Source organism: Berghia stephanieae, chromosome 1 (genome assembly GCF_034508935.2).
Source record: "Berghia stephanieae isolate SIO BIC M18660-M18661 chromosome 1, UCSD_Bste_1.3, whole genome shotgun sequence".
NCBI classification, from domain to species: domain Eukaryota; kingdom Metazoa; phylum Mollusca; class Gastropoda; order Nudibranchia; family Aeolidiidae; genus Berghia; species Berghia stephanieae.
In genome coordinates, this window is record NC_088360.1 from 14436203 (window position 1) to 14453669 (window position 17467).

Genomic DNA, 17467 nt, shown 5'->3' on the forward strand with positions numbered 1-17467 from the left:
CTGATCGATGTTTGAGTTTGAAGTAATTTTTTCCCGGCTAATATGGCAAAAAAGCGCATTTACCAGCGTACGGCAGATATGTTGGATGATAAATTTCGACATGTTAGTGTATCTGTGTCATGCAAGCTACACACACTCATATCGGCCTATTCACTCTTTGACTAAATTAGTGATGAACCTTTGAAATGCGATACATTATGTTTTAGAATATAGCAAATGCCGTGTGAAGTAGTTTTCGTCTTTCTGCACACACACACACACACACACACACACACACACACACACAGATAATGACATATATTCACATACTACATTCAAGGTTGATGAGGGGGAGGGGGGGGGGTTATAGCCCATGTCGTATCCATGTATTAAAAACTTTATGGGTGTTTTGCATTGGCACATCCAATTCAGATTAACCCGCTTGGACTTAATACTTTTACAATGCGTATATTTATGCCGCTGAAATTGAAATGCCCAAATTAAAATTGATTGTAATTCCCTGTTCGATTGGATTGAACCGGGTGCAATGGGTAATGGGATATAAATGCATTAATGCTTAAAATATGCAGTCTACTCCTCGACAGGCAGTGTATGCCGGCTACTGTTTGACGCGGGTCATTGCATACTCTCTCTCTCTCTCTCTCTCTCTTTCTCTCTCTCTCTCTCTCTCACTCTCTCTCTCTCTCTTAAATGGCCCCGACCCGTACAACGACCGTCTCAATCTCGACTTACATAGAATCAACTGTTAAATGAATATTGAATTCTGATGTGTCATGTCGTTTTAGCGATCCATTCTGTATGTGTGTGCATTTGGTCGTCATCAACATAATAATAATATTTCATAATTTTCTCATCTGCATAATTTTCTTTGTTTTTTATTTTTTTTTTTTTTTTTGCTTTATGCTGACAAAACGGTTTGACCAGGAAACATTTACTTCATACGTCATGGTATATCGATCGATTAATATGACCTACCGAATGTCAAATAATTTTTTTTATCCGTGATTTCTTATGTCATCATACATCAACTAATTAAGATGGCCTCTAACTAGGGTCTAGTCGAAAACGTCAATTGATTTAAAAATAAAAAGTTGACGATCGATGTTTGATGCATTAAATAAAAGTTTACAGATTAAAAAGGTGTATTGACCGTGTAGTGTTGTGCAGTGTTTTGTCATACAGCCGTTGTGCCTTTGCTCAACGTTTGACACTTTATATTTTATAGACGGCAATTTTTCCAGAGAAAATGTGATTTTATGAGGACAAACAATGGCCTCTATGCGCTTTACAACGCCTCATTTGCCCCCCCCCCCCCCCCTTTTTTTTTCCCCCAGCAAACGTTATGGAGCCAAATTTTCATTCCACTTCCACGCCGTACAGGCCAGCTATAAGGCGTCCTTTCTGTGCCATTGGATACTCTTTTCTATCTTTCACAGTTCGAAGCCAGTTGTTTGTTTTCATGAGATTCGTGTACGTTAATTATATGGAAAGTGAATTTACTATTGGGTATGTTGATTCAATTAAGAACAGATTGTTATCATGATCACTGATCCAGTCACAGATCATGGTCACCTTCGCTTAACTTTATAACAAGATGGAAGCGATATAAAGCTTATATGTTTGTGCTTTAATTGGCCGTCATAGGACACAAAGGGTCGCACATCGGTAATTGAGTCAAATTGAGTTTTTGACATGGGCCGAAATGAGTTTTTGTCACGGTCATATTTTTTAGCCGCAATTAATCACAAGTGCATCGTTTGTAAATATAGTTTGTTGCCATCGTTCACAATGAATAACTGTCTTTTTGCGTAGGTTGTTATGCATGTTGTGGTTTCCTTTAACACAGTAGGTGCTCGCGTGTATTACGTTTGTTGCGATTTTAGAATACCCTGTTAGCGGTTTTGGAAGAAAAAAGGTTATTCTAAGAATTTCGTGTCGTGTGAACTTTTTCTTAGTTAGCTGAGATGCTTGTCTCGTGCTCAGTCTCGCCTGTGTTCTTATCAAAAGAGAGAGAGAGAGAGAGAGAGAGAGAGAGAGAGAGAGAGAGAGAGAGAGAGAGAGAGAGAGAGAGAGAGAGAGAGATTAACGATTATAGTCAAACTGCCCTAGTCTTGTAATGCGCTCTACACAATTTCCCCAATCAGCCCGGTAGGGAATGGGTATCTGGCTGCGACGGACATCATATTATAAAAAGGGACGCATAAGATGTAACGTAGTTTCCGTAATATGTGCTGCTGTGGATTATAAATGAAGCATTATGAAGGATATTGAACGTTATAAATGATAAGTCGCGGAAATGCACTATATAGAGGTTTGTATTTTATGGTGTATGTGTTGGAAGATGGAAAGTTAATGCGATAATGAACTGAATATAGATATATTATAAAGATCGATGCTATTGACCGAAGGTAAAGGGACTGCATTATGTCGTTTCAATTTACCTAAGCGTGTGAAATATTAACCAGCCGATCTTACTCATAGCCAAATCTGTTCGTAACCGAGGCTGAGATGGGGATGGATATGGCCTGTTTTCTGACTCAGAGGGCATAGGATTATAACTGACCTACAATTAATTGATATTATTATACTGTGGTCATGGTGGACTGTATATTTAAAATTAGCAGGTTTTGATTTGAGTGAGGTAGGCGGAGGAGGGATAGTTGGGTGAGGTGGTTTTGGTGGTTATTATGGTAGTGATAATGCTGGTGGAAGAGGAGGTAGTGATGAAGATGGTGCTGGAGAAGAAGAAGGAGGAAGAGGCGAAGCAGTAAGTAGTTTGAAGACCGGAGATCTTGTGTGCGAATTTCAATGGAGGCATTTAATACCATGCTGTCTCCTCACCGACTTTCAATCACTGTGTGTGTGTGTGTGTGTGTGTGTGTAAAGAATGTACAAAGAAATCTTGTATCAGAATGTGTAGGACCTAGTCGTATTTATTATCAGCATAATGAGTTAGGCTGACGTATAACGCATAGTTTTATCAAAAATCCAACATGTATGTTAATTCGTACAGCTTTTCCACTGTTTCGCCGTTCTCAATGCTTTTCTCAATGCTACATTCTTTCCCCCAGTTCTGGGTGGGGTTCCCGACCTCCCATAGTGGGCAGGGAGGTACTTGTTGTTTCTTCTAACCTCTGTATCTGTTTTCCAATTGCTTACTGTCTTTGTCTTGGAATGAGATTACTTAGTTTTGTCCTTACCCTTGCCGGAGTCCTTGGCTGGGAGGGAAACAGTCGAATGTATAGTTATAGTTTTGGGAGATGATATTTTTTTTCCTTGTAAATCATCTCTCTGTTATGTACTGTTATTTTTTATGTTAATTTTAATATGATTTGTTAACATTTGAGTGTATTCCTCTTAGTGGGATCTTGTTCTGGTGTCTGGGTGTGTCAGCCACTTGGTCACTGACTACGCTTAACATCTCTTGACTTTGTTACAAGACCAGACATCGTTTCGCTCGTTCACCGATAATGTGTAGTAAATATAGTTATAGTCTGAGGTCATCCTTAATTCGCGGTCGGGGATTGTAGCAATGTTTACAGTGTATGCTACATATAACTGAAAACTGACATCATTCATAATAACGTGTGTAGTAAGTAATAAGGCACGTTCCTGTTTATGTTAATACAAATAGCCCGTGGTAATTCCAGGTACCCAATGAAAGGGTTGTTTATACAACCATACCTGGGTGACGGGTCAGGTGTTGTATGTCTGGTGACTAGGTATGTGCACGTTGTGTGTTGCGTGCGCGCCTCTATGTATGTATGTATGTATGTATGTATGTATGTATGTATGTATGTATGTATGTATGTATGTATGTATGTATGTATGTATGTATGTATGTATGTATGTATGTATGTATGTATGTATGTATGTATTTCTATGTGAGTGTGGCTGTGTGGGTGGGTTGGGATGAGTTCTTGGCAGGTCCTTGACTGACCGATAACGATGATGACGACGGTGTCGTTATCTCATGTTTGACAGCAGATGTCCTTTGATTGGAAATCACCGTCATCTACAATAAAATCTTGTTGTACCACCAGGTCTTAGGACCCGGGCAAACTTGGTGGCACAACAACCTGGATTAAAAACGCACTTTAGGCGCTTATTTTATTGTCCTCAATTTGCTCAAATCGGCAGCAAATTATTATGTAATCCCTATTAGCATCATGTATTTGACCGTTTGCCAGACCTGTTTTCTCTGGGGTTGCCCAGGCGATAAATCTTGACGTTCACTGAATTGTTTTTTTTTTTTCTTTCATTTTGTCAAACTTAAATTGTACACAATAAGACAGCTCTTGTCAAACATCCCCTTAAACGCAGGAGCCCAAAGAATTTTCGGGTTTTTGATTTCTGACAAGTTGGGGATAAATTTAATCGATCGATATTTTGAAGTAAAAATATGTTACGGCCGACTACAGTAACAAAACAAAAATGTGTTTTATGAGTGTACGGCAGAGGTACCTCACCCCCCCCCCCCCCCCCCCCCCCCCCCCTTTCCAAGATTCAGTTTTCAGTCAAAATCTATGAGGAAAATTGAGGAATTGATATAGTCATGTTACTTAGAAATGGATGTGATCCTCAATTCATAAGCAGTTGAAAGTGGCAATTCATGTGTATTGGTTTCTTCTCTTTGGTCGATAGAGACCACAAGAGAGACCCTTTAAAAAAAAATAATCAAAAAGTTTTCACTTTTGTCGGAACATTAGGATGGCCAAATCTATGTATGAAGTCATAATGCAAACATATTGCAATGATATCCAGTTTCAGTTTTCACTCCTGCTCTCATTTTTCTTAGCCACAAAAAGAATCGATTGTGATTTTATAATCCAGTAGCTTAATGGTAATTAATTATGCAACTTGGTCCTTTATTATAATATTGATGTGTAATGTCTGATGGACCAATTTTATGTGGGCCTGTGCCAAATCGGAACATTTATCATATAGTTTGCTTGCATTTACCATAGCTATCTGCTATCTATAATACTTATTGTCTCTATCTTCATATGTTATTCTTACAATAGTTCTGTGTCTCTTCGCGGGAAGGGGGGGGGGGGGACACATGTACACATACACACACCCACACACACACAGAGAGAGAGAGAGAGAGAGAGAGAGAGAGAGAGAGAGAGAGAGAGAGAGAGAGAGAGAGAGAGAGAGAGAGAGAGAGAGAGATACCTTTATCTATTGGTAAACAAAATGGTAACGTTCTTACATATGACCAGTCTTTATTCTAGTTTATCAAAATACAAGATTATTCATAAGCCTCATTAAGTGACCAAGCACAGTGGCAGAGGGCAAGATGTTCCAGGTTCAAGATTAAAACGCCCCCTCCCGTCCCTCTTCAAATCTGATTATTATTTTCTCCACCTCCCTTTATTTTGTCCCCCACCCCAGTTATCATAGTAATTAAAAGAGTCGCCTGAATCTTGTTTCAACATTTTCACTAAATTATATTAAATATAAAATTGAGAGTTTCTATCTTACAAATATTGCGATTAATTATTATTAGTAATTTTTAAAAAAATTGTTTGGGTCAACTTGTTTTCACTGTTGATTGTTGGCATACTTAATATATCAAAACATCTTGATAAATTTTACGTTAAAAGAGAAATCTAAAAATATTTTTTTTATTCTGTCCCACAGGTCCATGCTTACATCATCTCGCAGCTGAAGAAAGAGATGCCGTCCATGTTTGGAAAGGACTCTAAGAAGAAAGAGCTCATCAATAAGTTACCAGACATTTTTGCTCAGCTGCAGAGAGAACACCAGATTTCCCCAGGGGATTTCCCCAACTGCAAACGTATGCAGGAGCAATTGATCCACCATGACTTCACCAAATTTAACCAGGTTAATGATTTGAATTGGAATTTATTCATGATACTTTTGTTTTTAAACTCGTGAGAATTAAAATAGTGAGTTGAGAGAATGACAGTTATTTGTAGACTGTAGATGAATGTAATGAAAGCCTGCAGATTAATGATAAAGTTTTGAAAAATAACAGGATTTTAGACGCAAATTATTTTCAGCAAACAACAAAAAGCTATTTAATTGTGAGGGATTGGAAGAGGCAGTGATATATTTTATGAAGCCTGGCATGTTAAAAAAACTATTTAACATATTACAAGATGAACATTTTGAGCAGACTAAAACAGATACAATTAAGTAATATTCAAGAGATATAACATAAAAGCAGCAATTGGTAGGATAATATATTTAATGATGATCAGGTTCATAAAGCAGAAATGATAAAAAATGATATTTCAAATTTCAAAGATGTCTCAAGTTTTATGCATTTTTGACAAGATGCTCGTCACCTCATTTCATTGATATTTGTGTCAAACTTTTCTGGTCAAAAAAAGTTTTTTTGTTAGTATTCAGCCATATTGTTGTTTTAATGTCAAGCATGGTTTACATCAAAGCAACGGTAACCTTGTCATTCAGCCAAACTTGATATATAATCATATTCCAGACCAGTACATATTGGGCAGATTGGCCGTAAAATGATTCTTTTGATATGGTCAGTATTTGACATTAAGTTGCTGTTACAACTGACAGTGTAGAATAGACAGGGAAAGGAGTTGATGATTATACTGAAACTGAGATACTAACGTATTTTATTTTGTGAAACTATCAAAGGTATTTTACTGGCCTAAATATTAAATATCATAATGGTTTGATAGTCAAACACAACATTGTGTTTAGAATTTCAAATGATTTGCTTCTGTACCGATAAAACCACTAGTTTTTTTCTTGACTACCATTTCTGCTCTTAACAAACATTTGCATAATATTATCTATTTTGTATATAATTTTTCAATATTTTTTTTTTACAGCTAAAGCCCAAGTTACTTGAAACAGTTGATCTAATGTTGGCTACAGACATTGCAAAACTGATGCAGATGATTCCAAATGAGGAAAATGAACGCATGGAGAATAATGAAAGCAATGGCAATGTACATGGTGGAGCTTTTGAGAGTTATACAGAAAGTCCGTTTGGTGTTGGAAGGGGAGAAGGAGTGGATGCAGGGAAAGGAGAGTCAGAATGGATCGTCAATGGTCAGAAATACGAGTACGACAGGGTTTTCCAAACTCTCAATCCTGTCGATGGAAAGGTTTCGGGAGCAGCTGCAAAAAGAGAGATGGTGAAATCCAAACTGCCAAACACAGTCCTGTCCAAAATTTGGAAACTGTCTGATCAAGATAAAGATGGCATGCTTGATGAATTTGAATGGGCGCTTGCGAGTCATTTGATAAAGGTGAAATTAGAGGGCAATGATCTGCCAAATGAATTGCCCGAGCACTTGATGCCTCCAAACAAAAAGCAAGGAATGTCAGATTTTGCATCATAAGAATGTTTATAAGGTATTCGAGCAATTAAGTTAAGTATAGTTTTTATGCACAAAATTTTTGGAATTATAATCTGATTACTTCTCTGTAACATTTTGATCGAACTGAGCTCATAACTGATGCATTGTAATGTGCAATATCGAGACAAATATTTTGATTTTGAAATGTTCAAGATTTAAGGATAAAAAACGTTAAAAGAGCTCACAGGGAGGGATGAAGTTGAGAGTGCTTGTGTTGTGAATGTCAGTTTGTGTGCCTGTTTCTGAATGTCAACTCCTTTGTCTCCTTGCTCCTGTTACTGTTGATACGACTGGTTATGTTCAGTGTCACAAAGGTGTTAATGAGATCAAATATATTAATACTTTCCACATGTTTTCCCAAAGAAATAACTAGTCTATTGAATTTGCATAATTGTATGATGGCACTTTTGTAGATTATGGTCCTCGATCCTGTTGTGCAGAATTATCACTCATTCTGATGCAATTTATCTATTATGTTATATATTTTGTTTATAAATAATTTTTCAGGAGCCAAATTTACCGAAATTTAGATGTTTGTTTTATTTTGCTTCCAGATTCGTGTTTTCGATCAAAATCTCTGAGAAAAATTGAGGAATTGCTATTGGTATGTTACTTAGAAACGTATTTGTGACCAAATTGACTTCAATTCATAAGCATTTAAAAGTGGCAGTTCATGTATTGGTTTCTTTCTCTTTAGGTTGATTGGGACGACAAGAATAGATTATAAATGTTTTGCTCATCCAATTAACCTTTCAAAGTGTTAATGTTATTTAATACTTATGGGATAAGGTTTTCTTAAAGGTCACTTTTACTGTGTCTTCTATCCTCTTATAGGCTATTTTCTCTTTCCATGTTGCTCCTAGCTTTTGTTCTGGGTTGATTGGTAAAATGTATAGTTCCTTATTTGAGAGATATTTTCTTTCCCTTGTAAATCATCTCTCTGTTATGCACTATAGGGAATGAGATTAGCGGACGAGTAGCGTCCCTTGATTGGACGTCACCTTACAGAGAGAATGTCCATTTGGTTTTGAAGTGTCGCAAGCCGCTTTCACCGGAAGCGAGGACGAGAGACGCATGCGCACAACCAACATGACGTTCTCTCTCTAATAACTTTTCCGCCGGTGACGTCACAGACTATGGGTGACGTCCAATCCAGGGACGCTAATCTCATTCCCTATTATAGTTTTCAGTTTTGAATATATTGTACTTTATAAACATTTGAGTGTATCCTTCATAGCAGACTTTTAGGTAATATCAAAATATGACATTGATGGCATTGTGTAATCCTCTTTTCCGTGTTTGAACTAGTCCTTTTGTCAGACTTTTTCTGTGGTGCTTTGTACTTCACATCTGCAACTTTTCCCCAATCCTCTTCATTTGACATGCAGTGATATAGTCGGCAAGTGTTGTTAGCTCTGTAAAACCACTAAAAATAACAAAAACAAGTCCCTTCTGACTTTGTTTAGATCAACAACTTGTCTCCTATTATCTTTCTAGCGGTGCTGATATGACATAAATACAATGTAAACTCTGGATAGCGGCAATCCCCTGGACCGGAAAATTATGTTATTATCCAGGGGTGTTGTTATTCCAGGGTTTTCAAGATGGCAGAAAAAAGGAGCGTGGTGAGACCCGTGAATACATAACAGTAACAGTGCGATTTATGGACCCAGTGCCTGAGAGAAGACATGTCCCAACAATGTTAGAATATGTATTCCTCCTTTTTACAAAGGGTATACAGTTACGCCTTCACTCTCTAGTGTGTATTGTCATTGTTTTACTCGCAAACAGTGCTCGAAAGCCATTGAACAAAATTAAGAATAAATAAAATCAGGTGCCAATATATACTGCACAAGAAAATAGATGCACATATCTAGTTTTGATTCTAATTAAAATCAATGCGATACTGCTGATGAGTTTTGAATACCCGATTTTTTATTTAAGTGCACCAAAATTTACAGGCGCTTAAAATTAGTAGATCCACATCTTGCAATATTAAAAATGACAAAAAACAAAAAGCAAAAACAAAACAAACAAAACAAATTAGGTAGTAACCAAATACTATCAAAAATAACATCTAAACTGATGTTTAGAAAAAAGTGATAGAGGCTGTTATTGTTGTCTTTGCTTTTCCAACATGTATTATAAGACCATAAACATCCACAATTGCCCCCATTGGACACAGCACTGCTTGATATCGGTTAACCACTTCTGACCTCAGACAGGGAAAGTTAATGGACCCTTGATAATTCTATCCACTGCTAAACTTCTTTTGCCGTCGTTCCATATGAACTAGTGTTGATTCCATGCCATGTAGCAGTGTTCTTAATGGTCGGTAACAAAGTGATCTCATTGGGAGAAGAAAAAAAAGGAGTTTTTTTAAAATTGGTTAAGAGTACGAGATGGGTATCAGGCATCGGTATCAACGGTCGATTATTGTTGTAACAAAGTCGCTAAACAGGGGTTTTACTAAAATATATGTCGCTATTTTGGGTTTTTAATTAATATTATTATTATTATTATTATTGTTAATAGTAATAATAATAATAATAATAATAATAATAATAATAATAATAATAATAGTAATAATAATAATAATAATAATAATAATAATAATAATAATAATAATAATGATAATAATACATGGCATATATATCATGCATTTTCATCACTGTGTGATGCTCAGTGCACGTTACAAATAAATAAACAAAAGTTACATATATAAAATGTAAACCACAATGATATCAATAGCAGCAGTGTATGTAATATCGTACCAATATAATGAAAATGTAACGGTAAAAAGGTAGTGCTGTAACAAGGATTTAAAACTATCAATAGATTTTGCTTCTCTTATCCTTTTCGGCAGGTCATTCCACACAAGGGGCCCATTGTGGGTAAGGGAATGGCCGCCATAAAATTTATAACTATTTATAATGATAACATATTGAAAAAAAATCAGGATTGGAGGTCAATGTCGTTGTTCAGGGTTTATCGTTATACAGGGATGTCATTATCCAGATGTTGCACTGTATGTCGCAATTGCTGTAAAATCCATTAAAACAAACAAAACAGATTTTAAAGGAATAGTTGACATTTTTATTTCCTATACACTTGTGAAATTTTTCTTTTTAGATGCAGTCCCAGTAATTTTCACAAGCTTCTGTTGACAACAGATCAGGATGGTAATCACAGATTTCCATTAGTATATACCCTGGTAACCATTCATTATGATCCATCTTGCCTCATGTTTTTCCACATTACCTGTAACCCTCTTTTAATTAAAAAAATTATTTATTGTTCTCCCTGCCCTTTAACTTGTTTCCCACTTATTTGCCATACACTGTGCATACAATTATAACAATGTGTAGTATGAAACGATAGTGGTATATTTGAGTATAATATATACATTATTTCTTCTATTTTATTACCATTGTTATTCATCAGTGAAATACATTCTATTTAATGATATTACTCTTTTAGTCCCTTAAGTTTGATAATGAGAAAAAACAAATTGAGTCTGTAAGGTACAATAAATTTATTGCTATGTTCATTTCCAAGTCTTGACTTTAATCAATAAATTGTTAGCAATCTGATAATGAATGCGTGAGATGAATTAATGTGTGAACCCAGTTCTTTTCATTTCAAAAGTGAAAAATTGAAGAATAAACATAGCCGAGCCACAATCTATCATAATTTTAGAAATGGTAAATCAAATTACACATTTTATATTCTCTCAAAATGGAAAAAGTCGACAAAGCCATGGATCAGTTTATCCAACAAATTTTCTTCTTTTCTACTCGTCTCCCTCTGGATTGGTTACTGGTTTGTTACAAATTGAAATCAAGATAGCCATGAATGTTTGATCAAAAGTGATGTGGTAATTAGGAATCAAATCAAGACCATTTTCATGCTTTGTTCTTTTTGACCCCATTATTAATAATTTAAATCAGTGATTTAGGCAACTGACCAACTTGAATCTGTTTTGTTTTTGATTTGCTTGTATGTTTGCCATTTTGTAATTTAAGTCGCATCGTTTTGAAATGAAGCTTAGTTGCAGTTGAAAAAGAAACGCTCTTAACCCTGTTGGGTGAAAATAGCAGGAGATGTCAAACCATGTGTTTTTTTTAGTAACTAGAAATCCCTCTTTGTTTCAGTTCACTCTAGTTTGAATCATAATAAAAAGAGACGATACATGTGATGATGGTGTGTGTGGAATAACTATATTTGTACATAATAATTAATTTCATGTAGTATGACTCAGCATGTGTCTGCAATTAATTTATGAGTGCTGATGACTGATGACATTGGACAATCGTCCCCAATTTTTACTTGTAATATCTAACTTTGTGATAAATAGAGTGTATATAAATTATGATATTTCAAGCAGTCATTTTCATTTTTCATTTATGACAATTTGTATGCGAATGAAAGGTTTGTAAATTATGCATTCTTATTTTAACATTGTTAAGTAGGAATGTGACCATAACTTTTTGTCCAGAACAGCCAAATCCATCTCGTGTTTTACATGTTGGTATGAATTATGCTTTCCTACTGTAAGAGCATTGTTTGTTTTATTTTGGTTTTGTTTCTGTTTTTTAAAATTTTTAATTTTGATTTATCTTCCAGCCTTGTACACACTGCCATTGTGTCACCAGGCCCTTCCTAGATCCACTATGTCTTGTATGAAAATGAACTATTATTTGGAACAGGAAAGAATGAAAGCAATAATCAGCAAACATGATAATGTGTTTTGTTTTCAAAGGCCTCATTGTAAGGACTGTAAAACCCTATTGTAGATGGATGAAAGCAACATATATTAATGATAATATAATTGATTCGTACTTTGATATGCACTTTGCAACTTTATATGATATTTCTTTCTTTATTTTTTTCCTTTCATTTCTTTACCAATGTGCTGATATTCATAGCGCTCTATTATTTTTTGGATTCTTGATTTTTTGAACACTTTTATTTGGCAATTTCTTCAGGGTACTAACAATAACAAAGGAGCATTATAAGATAATTTTTACATTTTTCGAAAGTGTAAATATGTGTGCCAGTCATCAAGCACTTAAACTTAACTTTTACCAAAACAACAATATGGTCATTTCTTTGTGGGTCCTGCCTTCCACTTTTTGGATGAAGAGATGTCAGTTCAAGCCCTTGGATGAAGCTATTTGGGCTGTGCCCTGGCCCCGTCTTTGTTTCTCATTGAGAAAGAACACTCAAGTGTATTTATTTATTTATTTTAATTTTAGGGATATCTTGTTTGTCTTTTTGTAAATCATCTCCCTTTTGTGTCATTTTATGGTATATATATAATCTACAAATCTGTATCTATATGAGGGTATGACTTTTTAGTAGTCTCAGCCAGGGCACACGTATGGATTGCTTTCGAAATCTGCTCTATGCTCCTTATTTAAACTAAGTCCTTTTGTCTTACTTTTTTCTGGCCGCAGTACTCATCTTGTGCTCTATCTATTGTTGAGAGGGAAAAGAGTAGATGGATATATTTTTTTGTGAACATTTTTTTCCATTACATATTTTATTTCTCTCACTTTTTTTTATAGTCTTTTTAAAAAAAATCTATATTTGTACACTATGTAAGCAGTTGCGTGCATCTATTTTGGCAAAAGTCATGTTCTTGTGTGAGGGTGGCATTTTTAGGTCATTTCAGACTAGTCACATGAATTAATAGTATCTTTTCAGTTTCTTTTTACAAGAGTCTCTTTTTACAAGAGTCTCTTTGTCTTACTACCTTCTTGGGTGCTTTTAATTGTATAGTATTTGATCTGTGGTTATGATCTTTTGACTTAAAGTTTCGCAAGGACCTCAAAACTAAAAACATGCACATTATATTTATGTTCATTGTCACATCATGTTCCTCTCTTTTTCCTTGTGCTGATATGACTTTTAAATTGTTGTCTTTTGTTGTTTCAGCATAGAGGTTAAGGAAGACAATTATGAAGAGGAGTCTTGTAGGAGTAAAATGTTAAAATTTGTTGTTTTATTATAATTATTATTATTTTTAGTTTTGTTTTATAAATGGTAGGGCTTGTATAAAAAATGACGTGATATTTTGAAACTCCAGCCAGAATTGGAGATTCATATAATAGGTAATCAGCTCTTTTGACCTCCCATGGTGTCCTATATCTCCCTTTTTAAAATTTATTCCTTTCCATGTTCTGGATGGGGACTTTTGACCTCCCATTGTGGGCATGAAAGTCACTTGCTGTGTCTTCTACCGCTCTCTATCTATTTTCCAGGTTGCTTTTGTCTTTGTCTTGAAATGAGATTACTTGGTTTTGTCTGACTGGGGTCCTTAGTGAGAGGGAAACAGTCAAATATATAGTTAAAGTTTTGAAAGATGTTATTTTTTCCCTTGTACATCATCTCTCTGTTATTTACTGTTATATTTATTGTTTAAATAGAGATTTGTAAGTATTTTAGTGTATTCCTCTTAGTGGGATCATGTACTTGTGTCTAGATGAGTCTTTTAGGTGATCACAAACTAAGTTCATAGATGGCATGATTTTAGAACCTAACATCTATACTTATTTGAACTATTCGCCTTTGTCTTACTTTTTTTTTCTTGTCCTTTGACTGTAAATTTGACTGTAAATATAGAAGGAAAAAATTACTAACTCATTTTCTTCCTTTTTACAGGTGCTGAAGTGATCTAAATGTGTCGTTCACAAAATCCTTAAAAACATAAAAAACATACATGTAGCTCTCCGTCTTTGTTCTGGATTGAGACTGCTCAGTTTTTTCCCCTGGCCTTAGTGGGGGATCCTTATCTGAGAAGGAAGAAGTCAATATTTCATTGTTTTGTTTTGAGAGATGATATTTTATTCCCTTGTAAATCATCTCTCTGTTATGTGATAATATGGTTTTTGTTTTGAAGGTTTTTTATGTTCTTTGTAAGCATTTGCATGTATCCTCCATAGCTAGATCCTTTGCTTGTGCCCTGATGGGACTTTGCGGTAATATTTTAAAAAAATACATTGATGGATTGCTTGTGGATCCTCGGTTCTGTTCTCTATTTTAACCAGCCCCCTTTGTCTTACTTTTCTCTGGTACTTATAATTTCAGATCTACAACTTTTCCCCTGCTCTTTATTTTTTTCTGGTGCTGAAATGAACTAAAAGTGTCACTTCCGCCATAAAACCCCTTAAAACAATGGAATGGCATGGGAATTATTTTATCGAAACTGGAGTTGTTTTTTTGTTGTTGTTAATATGAAAAAATACTAGTTAGTTTAATTTCTCTATTTGTCATTTCTTTTTATCAAAATGTTTCGTTCATCTAGACAGTTTTAGAATAGATCTTACTTATTTGTATAGTGACAGAGTCATTCTCTCATTTTTCATGCATAAAGCTGTTGCTTTAAATTTTGCTCGAGCATAATTTGTATTATTTGCCTCAAGATATCCAAGTGTTAAAGCTGTGCCCCATGCAGTCCTCGTGAAACAACACCATTATTCGGTTTTGACAATTCACATGAATTTTTTTGTGCCATGGTTTTGGTAATAGAAGTAGTTACCTTATAGTCATTTTAAAAATAAAATTAATGCAGTACTCAATTCTATATTCTTTTTAATTTGACGATTCTTAAGTAACATAAAGTATGTCATTTCTTATTTGGCATTATATTTGTATGGATCTAGTATTTTTATAGAAACGTAATAGGTGCATATTATTATATTTTTTCCATGCATTATTTATCACTTATTCGTTTTATAAGTATATCACAAATGAGGCGGTTATTTTATCTAATTGTTTAACATTTTATTTCTTAATATACTTTAATAACTTACACATCACTGGAATAAATAATGATGATAACATAAAATATTGTTGTACTACATAGTATCTCTACAGTTTAAAAGAAATAATAATTGAATGAATATGACATCTTCCATGTTTAGTGTACTCCTTACTCTAAACCTAAACTATATAACCATGCATGTAGTGCAATATCAGTTAGATCTTCACAGAGATTGTGTATAATAATAATGTGCTATCGACTATTATATCATATGATTTAGTAAAGCCTTTTGTTTTTTTTCGTTGCATGCTTTGCAATGTGTGTGTAATATACTATGTCACAAAATACAAATAAATATGGCTTTCATCTTGCACAAATTATATTGTTTTTATTCACCCCCCCCCCCCCCCCTTTACCTCGTCCTCTCATTCACAGTTGGAGAGGTCAACTTATGTCACCGTATATTCACTTTATGCAGTGGATGGGTTTTTTTCATTTTACCCAGCAGTGATTGGGTAGCTGGATCTTTAGGTTTGATGTAGAGTAAAATTTTTTTTTTTTAATTGAGCTTTTATATAGCACAATATCCACTAAATGTGCTCAAAGCGCTTTACATGGGATGGGGTCCCTGACCAACAGCAACATTTAACATGTAGGATGGGACATAACGCCTTTTAGGCGATATTACAGTTTTTTTTTCGGACAGAGACAACGCTGTTAACGGCCAAGTGCTCTTTTTACACCTGAGTACGGTGAGAGAATGTGAGTAAAGAGCCTTCTCCAAGGACTCAACTATGCACATAGCGAGGCTCGAACTCAGGACCTTCCGATTCGTAAGTGAGTGTCATACCACCAGATCATATAGCCATACTGAACTTTGATTTAGACTAGCCTCCTATCAAAGGCCAGGCAGCAAACAATTGTTACTTTTATTTGAACCCTACAAAACTAGAATGGGGGCCCTGATAGCTCAGCTGGTAGAGCATTCGCTTCACACACAAATGGACCCAAATCGATCCCGGGTGCAGTCGATATTTTTTTCTGACCCCCCCCTGTCCACCCAGCAGTGATTGGGTAGCTGGGTCTGTTAGATCTGGTGGAAAGTACGTTGCGATAGACTAGTGTCCCATCCAAAGGATAGCAATTGCTATTGTCCGTTTCACGCTATAGAAACTGGGATAAACTCCGGCTCCATGGGCCTCATGGTCATAGCTCTGAAGGACTACCTTTTTAATTTTTTTTTTTTTTTTTAAAAACTAGAATAAATTCCCTTGCTTTCTCTCACAAGACTTTGTCCTTTCAATCCATCCTCTCTACCATTTAGGTCTGGTTCATAATTGGCCTACCCTTGCTTTCTCTCACCATGCATTGTCCTTTGAAGTGACCATCTATATTGCTCTGGTTCTGCTTCCTGTCTATTACTGGGAAGGAGACATCTGATGGATTGTTTTTTTTTTTTTTTTTTTTTGGGGGGGGGGGGGGGGGGGTAAATTTTCTTTGTCGCACGCTTCCGAATGTAGGAGTCTTCTAACCTTCTTCTCTGTTGTCTTTTTCTCTGGGATCTTTTGTTCTTGCCAGGAATGAGATGATGGGTGCTTTTCTTTGAGGGAAACAGCTGGTTGTGAACGTGTGTTTTAACCTATGTGCCTCTGTATTATTAATGTTATACCCATCTTAGTTTAGCCCTTCTTGTGGGTATCCCAAGTCAGTGAATATAGGAGTCTGGGTGACCTTGTTAGATTGCTGCTGGGCTCGAATTTGTAAGCCTGCTTTCTCCCACTTGATGTGTCTTTTATCCCCTTATAGCTGTTTTCCAATTTGCTTTCTGTCTTTGTCTTGGAATGAAAATGCTTGGTTTTGTCCTGGCCCTGGCAAGGAGTCCTTGGCTGGGAGGGAAACAGTCAAATGCATAGTTATTGTTTTGGGAGAGGATATTTTATTCCTTGTAAATCATCATGTTATGTATTATATTTGTTATTTTGAATGTATAATGTAAGCATTTGATTGTATTCCACTTTTGGTTGGATATTGTGCTTGTGTCCGGATGAAACTTATAGGTGATCTCAAACTAAGTACATTTGATGGTATGCTCTTGGAGTCTACATCTGATCTCTATTTGTTCCCAATTCCTCTTTGTCTGTCTTTTTCTTGGTGCCTTAATTGTAATTCTAGAATTTGACTATCCCATTTTCTTCCTATTCAAAGGCGCTGATGTAACCTGAATACTGAATGTTTTGCAAGCGCATTAAAACCCTTAAAAACAACAAAACAAAAAACAAGCCTGCTTTTTTTCTTTATTTTTTTTAGGCGCCTTGACTATATGCACTGC

General features: G+C 35.4%; 1 protein-coding gene across 1 annotated transcript in view; it reads left to right on the top strand.

The window, feature by feature from the left end:
• The window catches only part of LOC144968692 (EH domain-containing protein 3-like), a 27226-nt gene extending 17813 nt beyond the window's left edge, over positions 1–9413 (top strand). Inside the window, exons 2-3 of the mRNA XM_078907278.1 lie at positions 5647–5850; positions 6837–9413. Coding sequence (XP_078763404.1) covers positions 5647–5850; positions 6837–7352 — 720 coding nt within the window. The 3' untranslated portion in view covers positions 7353–9413. The remainder of the gene's footprint in view (positions 1–5646; positions 5851–6836) is intronic.
• The last annotated feature ends 8054 nt before the right edge of the window (positions 9414–17467 follow it).